General features: G+C 40.3%; 1 protein-coding gene across 1 annotated transcript in view; it reads right to left on the bottom strand.

The window, feature by feature from the left end:
* Positions 1-798: 798 nt before the first annotated feature.
* Positions 799-20308, bottom strand: part of LOC139731480 (neuronal membrane glycoprotein M6-a-like) — a 129254-nt gene continuing 109744 nt past the window's right edge. Inside the window, exons 5-7 of the mRNA XM_071642364.1 lie at positions 17284-17438; positions 15988-16053; positions 799-6644 (exon numbers count right to left, since the gene is read on the bottom strand). Of these exons, the coding sequence (XP_071498465.1) occupies positions 6471-6644; positions 15988-16053; positions 17284-17438 (395 nt within the window). The 3' untranslated portion in view covers positions 799-6470. The remainder of the gene's footprint in view (positions 6645-15987; positions 16054-17283; positions 17439-20308) is intronic.

The raw sequence follows: 20308 nt of genomic DNA, 5'->3' as shown, positions 1-20308 counted from the left end.
CTGCATTATATTGAGTGACAATAACACATCAAATAAGAAATCAAAAGATTCATCAAATTCAATGAATAAATCATTGTGATTATATATGAAAATTCGTCGGATAGTTTAAGCTTCACCTTGAACATTGATCTTAAGAGAGACAGAAACGCTGTGGTATTCGATAGACACTAAAACATAATTTAAGAATAGTCCAACCGTGTTGTCACGAAAACGGATCCTATTTATTGTTCAAAATATAAAGATGGCAAATTACTTCACCATATAGATCTCGACTAACCTACTAATGCGGAAAATGTTGTGTTTTATCTGTATTTTCAGGACGCGCCTAGTATCTTCGTGATCGAAAGGAGAAGAACATTCCATTATTATTTTAATATCATTATTCCGGGTAAAGATTGTGTGACTTTCCTGCAGTCATCGACATCAATACACGATGTCTCTCTACGCTCGTACACACTATGAACAATAAGTTCAACTTTGCACCTTTAAAGGTGCAAACCGATGTAACACTGGGCTACAGGGAGCATCTTTATGGGTAGCAATTTTGCACCTTTCAGACCAGAAAGGTGCAAAGTTGCACCCGTAAAGGTGCCCCTAGTGTGACACTGGTAAATGTGCAAAGTTAAACCTATTTTTCTTTGAGTGTATTGCAAGGGAATCATGGCGCATCACCCAATGACTATCACTTTTTCTAGGGGAGTGGAAGGGAGTGATGATGAATACTACAAATAGTTTTGATTTGGAGGACGCTGATATATTTGTTCGGTTACTATTTATCTGATTTCATTAGCCCTCATGGTTAACTAAAAACAAAAACAAAAAGCAGGACTGGCACCGTTATTGTAAGGTGGGGGTCATTTCAGCTTAACACACGATTGTATGCAATCCTTTTTGGATACTTATCCTTTGCAAGCAACGAAGACATAATCTATCTGTTCTCCACCAATACATTTAAACTCAAACGTCAAATTGGGAAAAAAGAATCTAATATTATTTTTTTTAATATACGACATTATCCCCATTTTCATTAAGTCTAGACAACCGAGGGAATCTGTCATGAATATCACACGTGAGCTTAGTCTCTAAGTATTAAGCAGAGTTGTAATTTCGCTTTGTCTATTGACAAAATTGACAGTAAACATTTCGCAGTGTGCATAATTGCATAGAATGAAAATATAAATTTCAGTAAAAACGCATCAGTCTAAAAAGTAAGAAAGATACGGTGTCACTATAAAAGAATTTTCTGTACAAGCGGTGATAAAGCTACGAGCTTTGACAGCCTTAAATTCTCCCGTCAATGGTAATATCAAACGATGTCTTTGATCGGAACAAACAAGCGTTATGGAAATAATTTGTGTGAATATGTTGATTTTAAGTTCGGTTTAGCGCACTTGTTAAAATTTGATTTGGCAACAACGCTATACTATAGGTGTTTACATTGTAGTTTTTCATTGAGGGTAAAATGACGTCTTGGTGAACTCATTGTTACGATTGCATGTCAGTTCGTTCAACTATGCAACCGATGACTTTGTTACTCTATCCTATTTTTATCAACTCACAAGTCTTGCGCAGTTGAGATACAATATAGTTACTTTGTTTTGTGCGTGAGTTTGTATGATTTTCAAGCTTCATTATAAGAACGCTTAGCTTAATGGCCAATTGAAATTGTAACAAATCGATAGAAAATCAAATCACAAGTCTGGTAAACCTCACATGGACTCACTCATACTAACTCTTCACGAATATGAACGTGGTCAACAATAAAACACCATTACAGACAAGCGTTTACGTAACGGAAAAAAGACATCAACTGTATTTTGATAAAGCACCTGGATTTGGAGAAAATGCACACCTTTTATGTACAAAGAGCGCATAACAATATCATACACTGATTCACTTTGTAGAAATGAAAGAAAAAAGTCGTAGTGTGAATGTGCTTTGAGGCAACCAAAAGCGCTTTTACATCTTACTTATAATCACATGGAGCTTAAAGGAAGAAATATAATTCATAATCACAGCTCACTGCAGCCTCGGTTAACATTGTGTCAGTGTGACGTAATGTTAATCAAGATACCACGCATGATGAGCCCACATAATATAGGTAGATATTCAAATCTTTAGTTGCCAGCGATGCAACAGAACATAATCAAAATGTATGTTACCATTGACGAATTACACGCCACTTCGAATGTCATCACTATTCACATAAGTACACGTGGAAAAAAGAGATCACATTTCACAACTCTCAAATATAATACGTGTTTGTTTCGTTTTGTTTTGTAAAATTCAGCACACACGGTAATACAGACAGAACGGTGCATAGTATGATAAGCAAGACAAAAGCACGCACGTTTTCAAAATGTAGATGTAAACTGACTGCAAAGAGCTAAACATACGATGGTTGGTCACCAACTCATCTGAAGTCCCAAGACATCAACTTTCTCACAGGCAGCACAATTTAGTTGCCATATGGAACAAAACGCAGTTTCCGCGATGTTTAAACAGTGTATGTGTGTGTATGGTAACATAATATGGGATTGTTCAGTGTCACCGACTTATTAGCGAGCTGTAGATTTGCAACGCGAAAGCCATTAGACAAGGAAATGGTGTTCAGCATAGTACCCAAGACCGCCGTGTTCATCGTCTAAACCTGGGAGGAGGCGTTGTCTCAGCGTTCGCGTCGCCGATGTAAAGCTCGCTATTACTACCGCTAAGAGCGCAAGTATCGATATCCCATGTGTGTTATGAAAGTACATTTACTATCCATGCATCGTAGGAGGGTGTGAAGACGTGTGATTGTATCTGTGGTCGCAATGTGCGTGTGTGTGACTGGGTAAACGATCAACGTATAAGAGTGGTGAATACAAGTACATGTATTTTGAAATTGACAAACTTTTCACTGTAAGGTACCGCTGTGTTTTCTCTGTGTTCCGTTTCAGTGGCTTCACACTGTCCCAAAATTGACACAAGATGGCAATATGAGAATGGAATTTTCAATTTCGTGCGAATTTGGCCCCGAACTTGGTCGAAAGCTAATCCAACAGCCGAAGCAAGTACGATGCCTTCAGAAGGTCACACGATGGCATCCGAACCACACACGAAGGCACCCGAACCACACACGAAGGCTACACGAAACAAGCTTCCCGGAAGGACACACGAAGGAAACACGCCGGCTACTACTACACGAAGATTTTGTCACCTCTCACGAAATTGTTGCTGGAGCCTGAGAAACTCCATCGGCGGTCATACGATGGCTTAAGATGCCCTCAAGAATGACCCGCTGTCCGGGCCCGGTGTTCATACGATCACAGTCGAATTCGAACGTTTCCTTCATCGTGATATCAATATGTCAATCTTTGCTCGCTTTCGGGACAGCGTGACGCCGGCATTAGGCAGTATAGCTCTATCTGTAGCAACTGCTTGCTGCAGTAGTTGTAACATTTGCATGTAAAGTATACTCTTAGCTTCCTTTTATAGTTATAACATATACGTATCACACTCTGAGCTTCTTTCCAAATAAAAATAAAAATCACAATGTGGCATGAATGTTCTCACCTATGGCCAGCATATCGACATGAGACAGTATACACACGTGTATTTACAATGCTGATAATTTTCCTTAATTATGCTGATACTTTAAGTTTGCACATAGAAAAAAAAATGCATCGAAAGAATTTTACAAGCTTACTTTGTATGTTCAACGTTTCTGAGTCGATTACGTCACAAAATGGACCACCTCAGGTAACCGGGCGCGAAGTAAAAGTGCGCGCGCAAGTTAATGGCTACTCACATTTTAATGCACAGATTAACATTCAGGCATTACCCCTTGGCAAACAATTTGTTCCATACCTATTGGTGGTTACTTATTCGCTTTGCCATTGTAAACGTACCCTGCCATAATATCAATAATAAGGTCTTCTTTATCCAGGGTATAGCCTCTTCAGTGTTGCCACTGAAGGACAGCCGTTATTATTACCCAGGGACCCATTTATACACCTGAGTCGAGAGGGACATTGTGGGTAAAAACATCTTGACCAAGGACGTAAGCACTGGGCGGGAATCGAACTCGGGTCCTCCCATACGGAGTCGGGGGTCTTATCCACTACTAGTATTATGCCACAGCGCCCCAAGCGCCATAGACGTCATTAGGCTTGTGTTACATTTTTAATACCATGTTCCCCTTGTACTACACAAAGAATCCACACCCTTTGCTTGGAAATCATCCCTGATCTCGAAAAATGTCCATAACACCCTGAAATAGCAGAGTGTAAGTTATACTCTTTTAATGTGGTGGATTATGAACTGGGCGTCTAGATCTTTGTGGTTTCGAAAGTAAACTATCTAGCGGCGCATCCGTTTATCCTAAACCGGAACGCTGCCTAGCTCACAGTGCCAAAATTTCCTCTTAAGTACAATATCGTGTCACATCAAGAATCACAATGAAATCATTTTTGATTTTTACATTCGTGACTGAGCTTTTGTTTTCCATCATCTTTGACATTCAAAGAACTACAATGGTCATGTATGTTCACTAAATACTCGGCAGGACAACCGATGATTGTTCAGCCTAAATATACCGCTAACGGACTGCTGCCGATATGACTGTGTATTTTGTGGGTCAGACGACGCCATTGGTATGCGCGCGCACTCCGCTCCCGCTTCTTCACCAGTTTGCACTCCGTAGCGTAATACACTCTTCTAGCTACAATAAATAACACCATTTCTATATGATAGTATTACAAGTTTATTTACATACACTTTGACATCGCTAGTCTAAATTCTCTACAGATATTCATATTCAAGCTGTGCATTATGTATCCAAAGTCATCAAAGAGTTCAACAAACTATTTACTATCTTAAAGAGTGTACAACTACACAACTGCTTACATTGTAATTACCCTGACTGACGGAAAATGTCAAACATGAAAAGTTTGTACAGCCAGCTACTGATCTTCACAATTCCACCACACGAAGAAGTCACTAACTTCATTTAGTTCTCTGCTAACGACCAAGATATACAGTTCAGGTACTTGTCATTCGACAGAGGTCCCCGGCGCAATTTGTATAAGAATTCCTGCGGATTGCACTTTGCGATCGTAACACCAAGCAAGGCCTGACAGCACATTTCAAACACCAATAATGTCAAGTATTTGACAAGATGATCACTCCATTAGCCATATTTTTCATTCATAACGTACATCTAAGTGAACTTTTTCTTTTGTTCAATTCCTCGACGACAGAGTTCCAATGCACTTTTTACTTTTCAATCTCGCACTCTGCATCAAATCAAAGAAGTTCTTGCGATATTGATGGCACACTTCTGTATGGTAAAAATATTTCAGAGTTGTTTTCTTTTTTTATCATTCTGCCATTCGTGTTGAATAGGGGTGGGGAAAGGTGATCGTAAAAAATATCTAGACATCCCGCTATGAGGTATTTTGTGTTTGTGCTATATGTTTTTCTGTCCTTTCAAATCAAGCCTTTACTTGTTTTAAATTCCAAAAAAAAAAACCAGCTATTTTGGTTCATGATTGGTAAAAATTACCTCAATTTTGCACATACAGTCACAGAGGATTAAAATAGCTTTAAAAATCCAATACGTACTTTCATTCAAGGCGTATAGGTATGCTTGTTTTTGATATTACATTTCATGACCACTCTGATTAATATCAATATGTAGTACAGTCCCGTTCGTAGGAAAGAGTGCGGTACATACATTCACCGCTATCGTGGCTATATGAGTCTTATAAATGGCGGAAAGGCACCTTATGTTTTTGATGAGCACCAAAAATTTTAACGGTGTGTACAGTAACCCCTGCTTAGCTAAAATTGTTATCATGACAGTGAATAATGAATGTTCTCTTTTTCATCTGCTCTTTAGTTCCATCTATAGCATTTTTTTTTTCTTTTATACCCAGGCATTTCGAACTATGAATTTTGCGAGAATGTAAATATTTCATTTTCCCATATCGTTTCAGCCTTAATATCCTGCAGTTTGCCAAACGGAGGCCACAGCGATGTACTTTTATCTCCTGAATATCCTTCCATTTTCGTGTTTGTCTTCTCATATTACCGTATGAATTTTGGCGAAACAGACCAACAGTCTGCTATCTGTCCAAACTGCATCCCACTCTGTTTTAGAACATAAACGTGTCAACAAAGCGGTGTTCATGCTGTGAAAAGACCAAAAGAACCCTGTGTGTTTCAATGCCAAGCATTTCTTCAGCACTCACCCCGTTGCTTGACCAACTGACCAAGTCGACTGACCTCGTGGCCGGCAACAGAATTCCTCAAAAAACAGAAGGCCGGGTCTGTCTTCAGATTTCAAAAACTTAACAATATGACGTCACACTCGATCTTTTCTCCTTCAAAAAAGACAAAATGAAGACCTCGATTCGGCAAGGCGCCTTGGTACCAGCGGAAAATAGTCAAAAAGGAAAAAATGAGGAAGAAGATTTTATGTCTCCCTCTCAGAAATGCGTGTTCTCGTCTTGCACGTTCAGCGGCTCCTGCAGCGGTATCCCGGCGTCGCTGTAGCGGTGTCCGATGTAGTCGTTGCCGCCATATTTAGTCTTGCTCGGCAAGTCCTTGTGGAATATCCGGATGTAGGTGTGGTTGGCAGCCAGCGCCATCAGGAAGTGGATCTGTTCAGGGAGAACACAGAACATACACATAGTTTTAGCACGAAATCAACAGACAACGCCCTATATAGCCTAGCTTGGCAGCCTCGACTTACCACTCTGGGACAAGGTAATCTGTAAATGGATATAAATTTAGTTCTATTTACAGGCTCAATATTTTGCCTGCTGGCACACCTTGGAAATGAGAGTCAATTTACTTAACAATCACAAAGTGATTACATTGATGCTAAATCCTGGTCAAAACCATCTGGACTGCAGAATCCATGTGAACCAAGTTTAGGGCCTACGGGATAATAATGATAATAATAATAATAACGGTCTTTTTTTTTTAAATCCAGGATAGCCTCTTCAGTGTTGTCACTGATCTACCACAGGGCCCTGCCATTATAATTACCCAAGCGCTGTCATGTACCCATTTGTATACCTGGGTCGTCAGGGACATTGTGGGTAAAAACATCTTGTTCAAGGACGTAAGCACTGAGGTGGATTCGAACTGTCCCGAAGTTGACACAAGATGGCCAAACGAATGTGAAATTTTGGACGAAGTTGACCTTGAACTTGTTCAAAAGCCGATGAAGAGCCGAAGCAAATACGATGCCTACAGAAGGTTACACGATGACACCCGAATAATACCCGAAGGCTACACGAAGATGTGAATTTTTATCATGAAATGAACCCTTGCAAGATCGTAGGGCTACTTTTTGGCTTGCCAGAGATTTTGCCGCCTCTCACGAAGTGGCCATCGGCGGTCTCACAATGGTTTAAGAAGCCCTCACGAAAGACGGGAAGTTAATACGATCAGAGGCGAATTTGAACATTTCCTTTATCGAGTGTCCATCTTTGCTCAATTTCGGGGAGTGTGATTCCGGCATTAGGGAGGTACAAAGGAAGGCAAAGGATCCGATAAGGAAGGAAAGGTGAGACAGGAGGAGAGGAGAGAAGCAGAGGAAATGAGAGAAAAACCGAGTCCAATAGACTGTGACAGTGAGTGTATTATAGCAATCGAAACCCGACTCTGTTTCCAGGTAGGAAAAGAAGCATGTTATACACACTAATGTCTGGCCAAATAGTCGACATCTGTACTGCCCTAGAGCCGGCTTACTGTCGTAAAGAAATCGAGAAAGCCGGAACACCAGGGATGCGTTCAAAGAAGCGTGTCTGGGCAAGATGTCTATTGGTTTTGAGCTAATTAGGATTCAAGCATTAGTGTATACCCTACATCCATAACGACATTGTCCAACAGTTGAACGCGAATGACAATATTTGGTCCATGTCGAGCAAAGATTCCACTTTAATAGTCCGACGTGCTCGTTTTTATGAGGGGTAGAGCTAGTCAGCCAATGTATATATAAATGCAGTCGCGGTTCTTTTCAATAAGCATTGAGGCCTATTACAGTCTTGTTTTAAATGTCATCGCTCGGATTGGCTCGGTTGGACTGACTCTCTGCGAAGTCTCCTTTGCGTGTATAAATGGCCACACATAAGTCAAGAGTATGAAGGCTTGATTTATGTGTACCAGTCAGCGGCTGATTCGTCGTGCGAGATTAATTTTCGTACCAATGTGTGGGTATAGTCATGCATGGTTTACATCCAGCGGCGATTGGCCAAGAATACCAGGGCGCGTCTCGCCTAGCCGAGCGCTGCGCCGAAGCATGACGTGATTGTGTATTATCACCGACGCGATAGCCAAGACGAATAATGTAAGAGAAAAATGACTGGCTGGCTCTATATATTGCAAACGACAGTCCGCCATGACAGTCGACATAGTAAGATGCGTAATGTCATGCAACCCTCGACAAACAGTGACAAATACACCATCAGCAATTTTCCTCACTGTATCTAGAATGGAACTCATTGAAAGAGCTTAAGTACGATTTCTGACTTTATCCCCATTCAAAGAAAAAAAAATTGAAGGAAATATATGACTTCCCTTGACATATTACTTCAAAATAATGTTATGATTGTACGTACTCTGACGATTAAAAAGAAGAAGAGATAAACATTTTAAATCGTCTCTTTATTATCTTGTTTTGGGGTGTGTTTTTTCTGTTTTTATCTCCCCTTTGTTTAGACAGTCACGTCTCAACATAGATTACTTTGGTGCCGAATTATTATAATCTTGATGGAACCTGTTTTGGCGAATTCATAATTCGTTTATCATTGTTTGCTGGATATACGGACACTCTGCTCTGTTGACATCTTAGTCTATCATCAAAACAAAACAGTCAATGAATAAATAAAAAGAATATGTGCGCCATCCACAAAGACAAACATCCAATACCATAGGCAATCTATCTAAAACAATTGTCAGGGAAGAAACTTTAATCAGAGCAATAGCACTTCAGAGGTGGTATCCTATAGCTTTGCAATACGTCCTATACATGTATTCAGTATCGCATTCAGTGTCAAACTAAATATTTGCGGATATTACCAATTTTACAATATTAATTTCTCTTTACACGAAATCCTGATGCAATACCCTAACCTTATATTGGATAAGAGGATAATGGCTTTTCAAGTCCCTTCTATACTAATTATAATTTGAAAATCTCCAGTTAGGGATACCATTATGATATACACAATGCATACATACATACATACATACACACGCCTACACATAAGTACGCATACATTATGTAATTACTTATAGGCCTATCTGTATTTGTACGCTCATATATGTGTGTGTGTATGTGTGTGTGTGTGTGTGTGTGTGTGTATTTGTGTGTGTGTGTTTTGTAAGTGTGTGTGTGTGTGTGTATTTGTGTGTGTGTGTGTTTTGTAAGTGTGTGTGTGTGTGTGTGTGTGTGTGACGACAAGGAGAAGGGATTGAATGGGTATGTGCGTGCGTGCAAGGGTATTTAGTCGGTAAAAATTCCGCGATTTGTTTCCTAGCAGGCAAATAAGGTTGTATTGAACTATAAGGTCATTATTAATTGGCCAATACGGACAGGCCCTGAACCGAGAGATTACCAGTAAGCACAGAGTAGAATCCCGCCATGTCGCCACGCACTCGTTCCGTCGCGATTTGCTTAGTCCAGCTTTAGGGCGCCCTTGGAAAGGCTGGACAATATTTTTGTTGGTGGCAACAGCGGGAGAGAGGGATAAGAATAGAATCTGCCTTTCCACACTTTGCTATCAGATCTGGCACGTGACCCTGAAGCAGCTATTTCGTGAAGTCGCTATGTATAGACACCATTACTGGCAACGAGTCCGAAAATGTTTGTCAGGAGCGCGCACGAACAGGGACCTGCTCTCTTTGGTGTAGGCCTACCTGTTCTCTCATCTTACGATGATATTATCGTAAAATGTACTTGTACGTGCACTTGAAGGGCTTTGTATTTGATGAGTTTGATTGCAAAACAAGCTAATTCCATTCCTGTCAATTTGAGATGTTTGCGATTAAATATGCAAAAAAAGAAGAAAATAATAGGCCTATAATAATTCATGAGATATTTTCATCATTTCTTCAAGAATATAGCTGTTAAGCAACTTGTGAAGTATCAATGGAAACGTTTTAATTTGCTCTATCTTATATATGATAGACTTTAAAATTTTAAAAATAAAATGTTTGAAAATGATGCTTAACCCTTTTTGTGAACAAACTCTTCATTTCATGATACAATCATTATCCATAACTGATTTTTGTTCTGCAATTAAGACAGTAAGCACTAAACATTAATTTTTGTTATTCAACAATATATCTACTACGGCAACATGTCATAGTCTTGGTTAAGATAAAGACGGATGATTAACCCATCATCTATGGTAACCTGCATGGGTCATGACCCTAAGTAAAGTAGGCCTATGTTATAGGGAATGTCAGGAACGGGTTAACTAAGCTCTTTTATCCATCTTAAGTAGTATTTCGATGTACCTGCAATTGCTCCATCCACCAGTATGATTATGTATTATGTAATGTACCATCGACGTATATTGTACGTATAATCAGCAGCTTTTTGGGGAGGTGGTGCTGAGTGGGTAAATTATTTTTCTAAACTGTTTACACGATTTAAAAAACAACAACAACAACAACACTGAGAAGCAAACCATGGCCACAGGCTTTTTATACCGCAGTGTAGGCCTACATCATTGTATTCACGGCTACTGACATTTAGAGACTAGACATCGTCACGGTGTACATTATAGTGTAAGAGCGTTAACATTTACAACTGACAGTGTCCTCGCTATGTTACAATATGTTTACACTGTTTACTTTCTTACACTCCGCTAACCCCTGTGAGGAGAGTGCATTCATGCGATCAGTATGGCTAGATGTAATCAGTGTGGGTGCCATCGAAACGTGGAGTTGGCCGCATCCCCCTCGTGGAAATGCCTTCTGCAAATCCACTCAACCTCTTGTAAGCATAACAGGGTGAGCAAACTACCGATGATTAGCGTACAAGCTTGACGAAACACGGAGGACAATGCCGAAATAACGACACAAAGCACAAGGAAACATTCGAACAATTAGCAGAAGAGCAACATGGGAAGAGGAAGGGAGGGAAATTGGCGAAAGTTAAAAGGTAAGTGAAAACGGCGAGGACGAGTTTGTCAATATTGACATAACTCCAGGTATGTAAGTGGCTCCTCCGCCCATAGACAGTGAGCCAAAGAAACCATGTGGACTTTGAAAACATACCGGGCTTAACACAAATGAGCCCCTAGCACGAATCATTCCAGCACGCACAACGTAACGGGTTAGTCTCGTTGAAAGAAGTGTCCAAACTTTCCTAAATTATTTAGGTGAAAGTTGATTGATTCATACTAAATCGATTAATATGCCCTAGTTAATTTTGACTTGACAGTGAACTAAATGTGCGTCATGATCATGTGGTACTGTATTTTGTATACAAGCACCATCATGACTTACCATCCTAACATTCGAGAGATGCCTGTTCAAATACTACAGTTCTGTATGAAAAAAAAATGATATTCAAGTATGTGCAGTTTTTGTTTTGTGTTGTTGTTGTTGTTGTTGTTGTTTTTTTTTTGGGGGGGGGGTAGGGCTAATTGTTGCATCTATTACTGAACGTGAGCGCAATCATTGCTGAAAATTAACATTAACGAAGCCGTCTTCAGGGTAATAGAAAACAAAAGTGTCCATCTCAAATTGAAACATTGTTGGCAGCCACGATGTCGGCGGCGGCTCTCCCGGTGTTTGTTTACGGAACGGTCTACTGGCTTTACACTCGTCCCCGCCAATCCGTCGGGAGTCTGAGCGCGCAGTAGAGTAATCTCACGGGACGAAACGCAGAATCGTCTGGATTTCCTCTGCCCCACAGTGGGGCCCAACCCGAGGGCCATGGGGACTCCAGCCGAGAGCGATTCGAGATGGGATGAGATCGACAAAAACACGAAGCGCCGACGTCGTTTTGCAAAAGACACAGACTCAGCCTTGGGTATAATCATTCTCGTCTGATTGCTCTAAATCGTCTGGCAATTCCCTTGGCAGGCTTCGGCAATTTCCCCCTTTTTTCTGTGTTATTTGTTTGTTTACGTACGTTATCTGGTGCTCTTCCGTCGCGATGTTGCATATTGCTTTCAGATTGGCCAACGTAGCCCTTAGATGCTTGCTTGGGGGTAAGCCTTAGCTTGTTTCAACCACTGGTGAGCCAGAATCACAGAGACAAGACAATGATTACGCCTTGAAAAGCAGTGGCTGGTGATGATACGAGTCAGTCACATCATGTTTCAATGCCTTCCCTTCAAATCTGTCTGTGGAAAGCGGATGATATCAGTAAATTACATCGAAACGACTTTCCATCATTCCGCACTTCCTGGACTGAAATTTGCGTCTTCAGCGAAGTGGAAACGCGCTCGTGAAATGGAGGGAAAGAAGACGATGATGAATCGGAGGTCGTTCAGGGTATGTCAGTGAGATGGGCAGTCAATGATTATGGAGCAAGTCAAAATGAAGATGAACGTTCACGAAAAAAAAGACCCCTTTCCACACATAATCACAATCATAATCATAAACATAATCACACACACGCACACACACACAGGCACGCACACACGCACTCACAGGCACGCACACACACGCACACACACACACACACACACAGAGGCACACACGGATCCACACATTGGAAGATATCTTTTACTGGGAATATGGCAAAGTGGCGATATCCTATAATAAAACAAGAAGAAGGCAAGGTATAATCAAGTTTCATGAAAACTGAGATGTTGTTCCAAGATATCGAAAAGCAGGAGCTTATGATTTTCGATGAGTAATGTCTCCTTTTGGATGGGTACCCCGACATGCCCGAAGAGAAACTGATCACCTAATCCCCTGCTGGCACTCTGCGATGTGCTTAAAGCAACTTGTAATGTGCGCCATTTTTTGTTCTTGGATGCGCGCCAGAATAACCCTCCATCAACGTCATTTACGAGGTGCCAACGAACATCAGCTCACTTGATCTTACTCAGTCCCCTCTTAAACGCGTCAATGCGAAATTTATCAGGACTATAAAACAAGGGCCACGTGACTATGTAGCCAGCTAATGTCACGGAATGCTCTGTTATTCTAGGGAGACGTGAACGGTACCGTGGCCTATGAGCTATTTCTTTTTTAACAGGGATGATGAGATAGTCGAGTCTTACAGTCGGAACACGGTGGCGTGACAACAGAAAGCAATAACAATGACAGCTAATGTGAATTTGTAGGACTGTGAAAATTGTATACAGGACAGGATATCCAACACTTGATGACACAAACATTAGTGTTATTTGATGAGCACGAATTTTATAATCACCCAAAATGAATTTCGTCATGACTTGTTAGCATTTTGCATAAGGGATAAGCATTAATTGGTTCTCATCCCTTACTAGCACTGAGTGATCAGTGTTTATTTACATCGACGAAGGGCAATTTGTCAATCAGTTACAATAAAAGCAACTCAACGCAAGATTCATTAATCAATATTGAATAATATGCAGTACCCGCTGCCAAACGGCATAAGATCCATTACTGGCTATCGGGTGGAAGCTCTCTCGCAGTCCAGTGGGTGTGACGCATATCAGGAAGTCATGGGTTCGAATCCCAAGCGTGTATGCATGCCTATGATTTTTATCATGGCTGTTACTGCAAATACTGAATAATCGGTGTTTATTTACATCGATGAAGGTCAATTTGTCAATCAATTCTTATTAAAAGAGCTCGTCGCAAGAAGCATGAATTTGAATGAATTCGACAAGTTGCTGAAAGTATAGTTCTACGAAGATTAAAGACAACGTTGTTATAAGAATGCTAATTAGCAGGTTTCAGGTAACGCTTTTAAAGCTTTGCACATCTTTAAGACCACCAGTTTGTTCAAGAGTCCGATGCATCTTGTCAATGGCGCTTATGACTTCACAAATGTTGGCGTTATATAACATGGAACAACAAGTGACTTGGGTATTTAAATTCCGTGACTGCAAAACTGTCGAACGTGAAAAACATTATTCAGGCCTTCTACAGTGATTGTAAAATGTCATGCCTTCTAAACCCTCTTTATCATGAAAAATGGGCTGTCCCAATCCTCAGAAAATAATAGAAACCCTACCCAAAGCTCTGAAAATGCCACAGCATATTTTTCTTCATCCTTCACTATCAACTGTTGCAGTCAGCCTTGTCAAAGATGTTGAAAAGAAATCAGCATCAGAATTGGGGAGAGGTGGTTGTATTAGTTTTGTGCCCTGTGGCCATGGCATGTGAAAGACGCCTCTATTATGATCCATCCTCCCCAAATAATACTTCGCTTCCAAACCTACAGTAATGGGCCTTCCGAAGTTGATTTCTTGTCCCTTCTTTTGTCTTTAATTTACGTCATAATTGGAGGATTCAATCGTCCGCAGACGACAGTTGATTTTCAGCCGGATCTCTCCGTGGCATATTTTCCCGCCCCCCTTCTTCTCCGTCTCGCCTCTAATGCCCCTTGATTGGAAGATGGGATTCGGTGTCGCTCTCCCATCAGTGAGCTCATAATGGCGGCTGAGTCGAAACTGGGGCGGGAAGGCGGAAGCAGTTTAGCTGCCTTGGAACACCCTTCCCTACCCCCTCTCCCCCCCCCCCCCCCCCAAAAAAAAAAAAAAAAAGAGAGAGAAAATGTAGGAAAACAAAGAGAGGAAAAAGTAGGAAAGAAAATACATGGGAAATGGAATGAGGAGACATTAGAGAATAAGTTATGACGGTAATGGAAGAAATTGAGAATGTTTATATTTAATAAACAAAATAATCATCCAAAGGTCTAACTAAATGATAACTGATCATTTTTTGGATTGCGTATTTGCGCATTATATCAATCATTGACGCTAGCTATTATAATGGTGTAAATCAACCGAGTTTTTGTTTCTCTTTGCTAGTAGCTACACACTTATCTCCCTTGACATTGCTTGAGCATACAGAACGGACATGAGAATTGAGAACTTTCCCTTTCCATATCTAAAGTCTACAAATTTGATTAAAACAAAAAAGAAATTGACATCGTCCTATCTCGCTTCCATATCTTTTTGTGCAAGGGTCATACGAAGGTCAGACAAATTCTCATTGTCCCGACAATTTTTTTTTTTGCTTTCGTTGATAGAGCCACCGCGGAGCGAGCTTTAATTAACGCCGCCTATATACATCAACGGTGAAAGTGGATTTTCGCACCGCGTCGTATTTTATGACGAGAGTGGCTTAGGTATGATTAATCTAAAGAATATAACTGCCCGTAATTGGGTGATGATAAAATCCCAGGGGAGTTTGAAAGCGTCCTCATTAAGGCTCTTTCATCCCCCCACCACATATTTTAGACATAACCTGATAACACGATGTGTTTTCTTTTCCACATTTAGACAAGCAAGAATAAAATGCAAATGGAACATTATGAGTTTCAAAATAATGGACAATTGCGAATATCACTCTGAATAGAAGTCAGAAAATTTGATTAAAAAAAAAGACCTATTTGATTACAATAAATCGACCCCCCCCCCACTTTCAAAAACGCCCAGCAAAAACGGTCATTTAGGATGAATTATCATAGATGGAGATGAATATAGGATAGATTTGAGTGAGGTTTGTAAGGTAAGTACTGAAGATAAGGTCGGAACTTAGTGAATGAAATCTGTGTTGAAAAAAGAAACTTGAAATTCAGAATACAGTACTGTAGAAGTATTGAAATTTTAAGAAGGATTTAAATGACATCGTCCTTTTATTTTTCCTGAACAGCAGATTCAAGAAGAACATGTTTGAAAGAGTCATGTTTTCAAAAAAAATTCAAGCGAGTAGAATTCCGCACTATCAAACCTATCTATCGCGTTCAAATGTTTGACGTCAAAATTATTATAGATTGTTCTCTCGAAAAAAAGAAGAAGAAATACTCACCAGTGCTAAGACCACGATGACGGCAGCTGTAACGGTCAAATAGACCGATAGTGATATATCCTCGTTCTGGGGAAGACAATGCAATTTACAAAATGTTAAATATATTATAACGATAAGAATATGCCAACAATCATGATAAGATTGTGTGTGCGTGTGTATACGCTTAATCTTAAAACAATAATAATTGTAGTCAGCTCAGTTAGTTCTGAACCAATAAAACAAGTCGAATTTAACCCGCTCCTTACGGAAATCTGGTGGCCTGGGTATCAAGAATATAGAGATTTCAGAATTCAGTATGGAAAGCGTTAATAAGAGTATGATATACAAAAAACAAACAAACAAACAGCAAAACGTTCGATGAAAAACACTAGTGCTTATGATTCAATAACAGCACAGCAAATTAAATCAACTGAGGACAGAAAATACAACATCTTCGTAATGTATCAAACAGGCAAAGCAAAATGTTTTTTATATTTTCTCCCTGCCTGCTGAAATGGAATCTTATTAAAAGAAAAGCCGAAAAAAAAGAAGACCTCTCAAAACAAAGAGCAAAACCTAGGCTGCACATATTCGCTGATCCATTAGTCGTCTTGATAATTGCATTCCAAGGTCAGTTCAGGGGGTTAATGTGCATGAATGCCCATTAATGTAACAACTACGCGTAAAATCGATGTCCTGTGGACACATGGTGTTTCACAATGATATCACTCCTTTGACTATACATTGCCAGGAGCTTTTACTATTCTTTGAGCCCGGCATTTTTTTTCTCTATTTTTTTTTCTCTTTTTTTTTGGGGGGGGGGGTGGGGGGGGCGGGGGGGGGGGTGGCGGCGGTAGGGTTCAGTCTTACACTCGAGAATATACATGCATTGAAACCTTTGCCTTAGGCATGTTAGGACATGCGCTATGTAAGAAGGACAAAACAATATGGCGAGGTCTTTAACAGTAAATATCATTGCTGACGATCAAGACAAGAAACAGAACTCAGGTCATTTTATGCACGAATTCCGTCTAAGAGCTGGGTTTCTTGGCTGAATTTTTGCAGACAGCACAACAAAATGACATTCTGTGGAACCCTGTTCATCTCAGGGAAACAAGGAAGAAAAAAAAAGAGGCGACATTGGACATAAAAGATTCCAACAGCAACACATTTTGGTGTCAGTTGGAACAGAAGTCTACACATCATACCCTCACGTTCCAAGTCAAGCAATTAGGCCTTATATCATTAGACAAAGATAATTGGGTATGGAACGCCACCTGTACATTACTTCACATCTAACGTAGATGATTCACTCACGTGCTCGCAGAAGGTTCTCAGGTCATTCCCGCAAATGCGGTGATCCGCCGCGGAGAGCGGTAGAGGGACTCCCTGGGTGGTTGGTGTGGGAGTGGGTGTAGTAGTTGTCACCATGGTAGCGTTCACCTTCCTGGTAATGGCGGGAGCAGCAAAACCTGTGAAGGTATGGAAAGCCAGACGTGTCATTATCAATAGTCTGTAGCCACTGAAATGTGTCGAAAGCAAGATATAGATTGCCTATATTGTTACTTCATCATAACTCTGTTCAGGTGCTTGTGCCTCTGTACAGATGTAACTCATTTGACCTTGGCATCAAGGCATCCAAGGAGACCACAAGAGCAATTGTTTACCGTCGTAACTTTTTTTTTTGGGGGGGGGTGTTCCGCAAAGAATTTTAATATCTTCGGTCCCTGCTTTTATTTTTTTATGTTGTATATCCATGCATGCATGCATGAAAAATCTTAGCAAATTAAGTAATTATATTCATAACGAAGTTAGAATATCATTGAAGACGCACACAGCGTACCATAGTTTTAAGCTGATCTTAAGATTTAAGATCGACTTAAATTCTTTGCGCGACTATGCAAGACAAAAATTATCATTCCTCGTCGATCCAAAAATTAAGCACACGAGCGAACCTTCCAAAGAATACAATCATTGGTAAATAGCGGAGACACCACGCATCACATATTGTCAGTATTTTGTTGAATAAAATTACTGTCATTTACTAGGCTATGGTAACTTTTAAGACTGGGTGGATTGTATGATAAGGCCTACTATGAGTAGATGCAACTTTTTATTTCATCCTTGGACAAAAAAAACAAAAACAAAACAACGCACACATGATCACATATGGTAAGATGAGCTACACATGACGCGATGCTGCGCAACGATTTTGTTAAAACTCAGAGTGGTAGTAAAACTACCCTCAACTTTCACGGATCACTAAATTTACGACAAGGGGATACACGGGCGATGACTCTTCTCAGCTCCCTACATTATATCCCACGGTACCTCGAGGAAATTCTCGGCATGTGCCCAGACTGGCCTGAGTTGAACCACTTATTTGATACATTAGTGGATTAAATGAAATGTCAGAGTTGTCAGCGGCGTGTGGCCAGTGTTATTATAAACAAGAGTCCCTTCTCGGCGATTCATAGAAGAAACCCCTCCCTCGGTCATTGATGGGTAAACAGCGCCCCGAAACCGAGCTGATGAGAATTTAAACACTGCGAATGATGCGGGGTGCCGACGGGAGAGAGGGCTGGGGGCAATGCCCGCTATGCCCGCTCCTCTCACCGCGCGGAGTAACATTAGATTCGTTGGATCGTCGTCGTGATTTTATTCAAGTACGTTCTTGAAGAGGGTTTCCTTCATTATCTTCAAATCAAAACCACTGTTTATAGTAACTCAGCGCTATCCCGTTGATTGTCAAAAATGTCTTTAATTGTAAAGCTCATAGAGACTAGTATGTAACATGCAATATACGTGATATAAGTGGAATGTATAAGTATCATCATACCAAAATTTCTTGAAAGGTATATGATATTGTCCATCTATAGTTTCATCTATCTATTCGTCTATCTATCTATCTATCTATCTATCTAATCTATCTATCTATCTATACCTATCCATCTTTCTATATATTATAGGCCTACATAATTATGATAATGAAAACTATATATCTTTATTTCTATCTACCTATATCTCTTTCTATCAACATCAGCGCACAGAATTGAGATTCCGTATTTTATCCAATACAGCAAGTACAAGATCTACTCTAAACGTCTCTATATTATAGGGCGCAAGAGTAGCTACAAGCATGGAAAAGGTATAGGCAATATTTCTGCTTGAGTCATCAATTTTGCGCTATGATGCGTTGATGCAAAACAGAATATTTTGATATCACAGTTGTGTCACAGTGCAATCAAACAAATTTCTAAAGTATATGGCTTTGGTTTTTTGTTTGTTTGTGGCTTTTATGTGTGCGTGCATGTGTGTTTGTGTGCACATGTGATGGACACGAAAAATAGGTTGTATCATTGTCTTCATTAGAGCTGTATGAAACTGTGTTTAGCTAAAGTCTCACGTTTTGCTTATCTTAATAGTGTGTGCATGGCTGTAACTTCACATGAATAAATTAAAACCTGGAGAGATCAAAGCCTCAAAACTCCCATGCTGTGATATGGCAATATTAAATTCCTGTCGATCAAAAATTATATAAAACAAATTCGTATTTTGGGGGGTGGGGGATTACTGTTTTTGTCGAACTAATTCCACAATGCACTACGTATGCTTGGACAGTGTAGCCTTGCCAACATCGTGCTCAGTTGTTCATTGATTCTATTGAATTTTTTCGAGTATAACTTTCATACCCGTGTCTTCACGACACCCCCTCTACCACTGCAATTTGACGCATGCAGTTGTATACAGTATAATGTAGGAGCATTAATGGGCGATCGATTGATGAACGTGACCACGTGACCTGATGAACCCTTTCCACGTTACGATCGTGCAAAGCGTAAGTTGACTGCTCGCATAGTTTGTAAAGGTCAGTGGCACTACATGAACCTGCAGTTTGTAACGTGACGAATGGTGACAAATTAGTCGTGCATGGATCATTACACAAATTTAACGATATCGTAACTGCCATCCAAGCTGGCTTATTTATAATGATTGAATTCGCGTCCACGACGCCGTCATTTAACACAGTCAATACCACGAACAAGTGTATTCCATAATGACGGCACTGCTGTTTTAATGTTTTGGCACTGAGGGATTTAACAAGTCAACGCAAGACATCTGCACTCAAATTAGTATGATATACACCTCCACGTAGCCGTCTCGCTCCAGTCGCGAACCAGTCGCATAACTAACTACGAAGAAGGTGCACGACGGGTGCTCAACGTGTATACAGTAAATGAATAAGTAAAGGTCAAACCGCGGTTATTTCTCGCGTTAGTATTGATATCCAACGCCATTTTTATCGTTTCAGCCGTGAACGTAGCGCCACAATACATTCAAG

Source organism: Diadema antillarum, unplaced genomic scaffold, assembly GCF_040938485.1.
Source record: "Diadema antillarum isolate AM-2024a unplaced genomic scaffold, OU_Dant_1.0 seq00000375_RagTag, whole genome shotgun sequence".
In the NCBI taxonomy this organism is placed as follows: Eukaryota; Metazoa; Echinodermata; class Echinoidea; order Diadematoida; family Diadematidae; genus Diadema; species Diadema antillarum.
The sequence above is the reverse complement of the archived record's forward strand: the minus strand, read 5'-3'. Positions and strand labels throughout refer to the sequence as shown.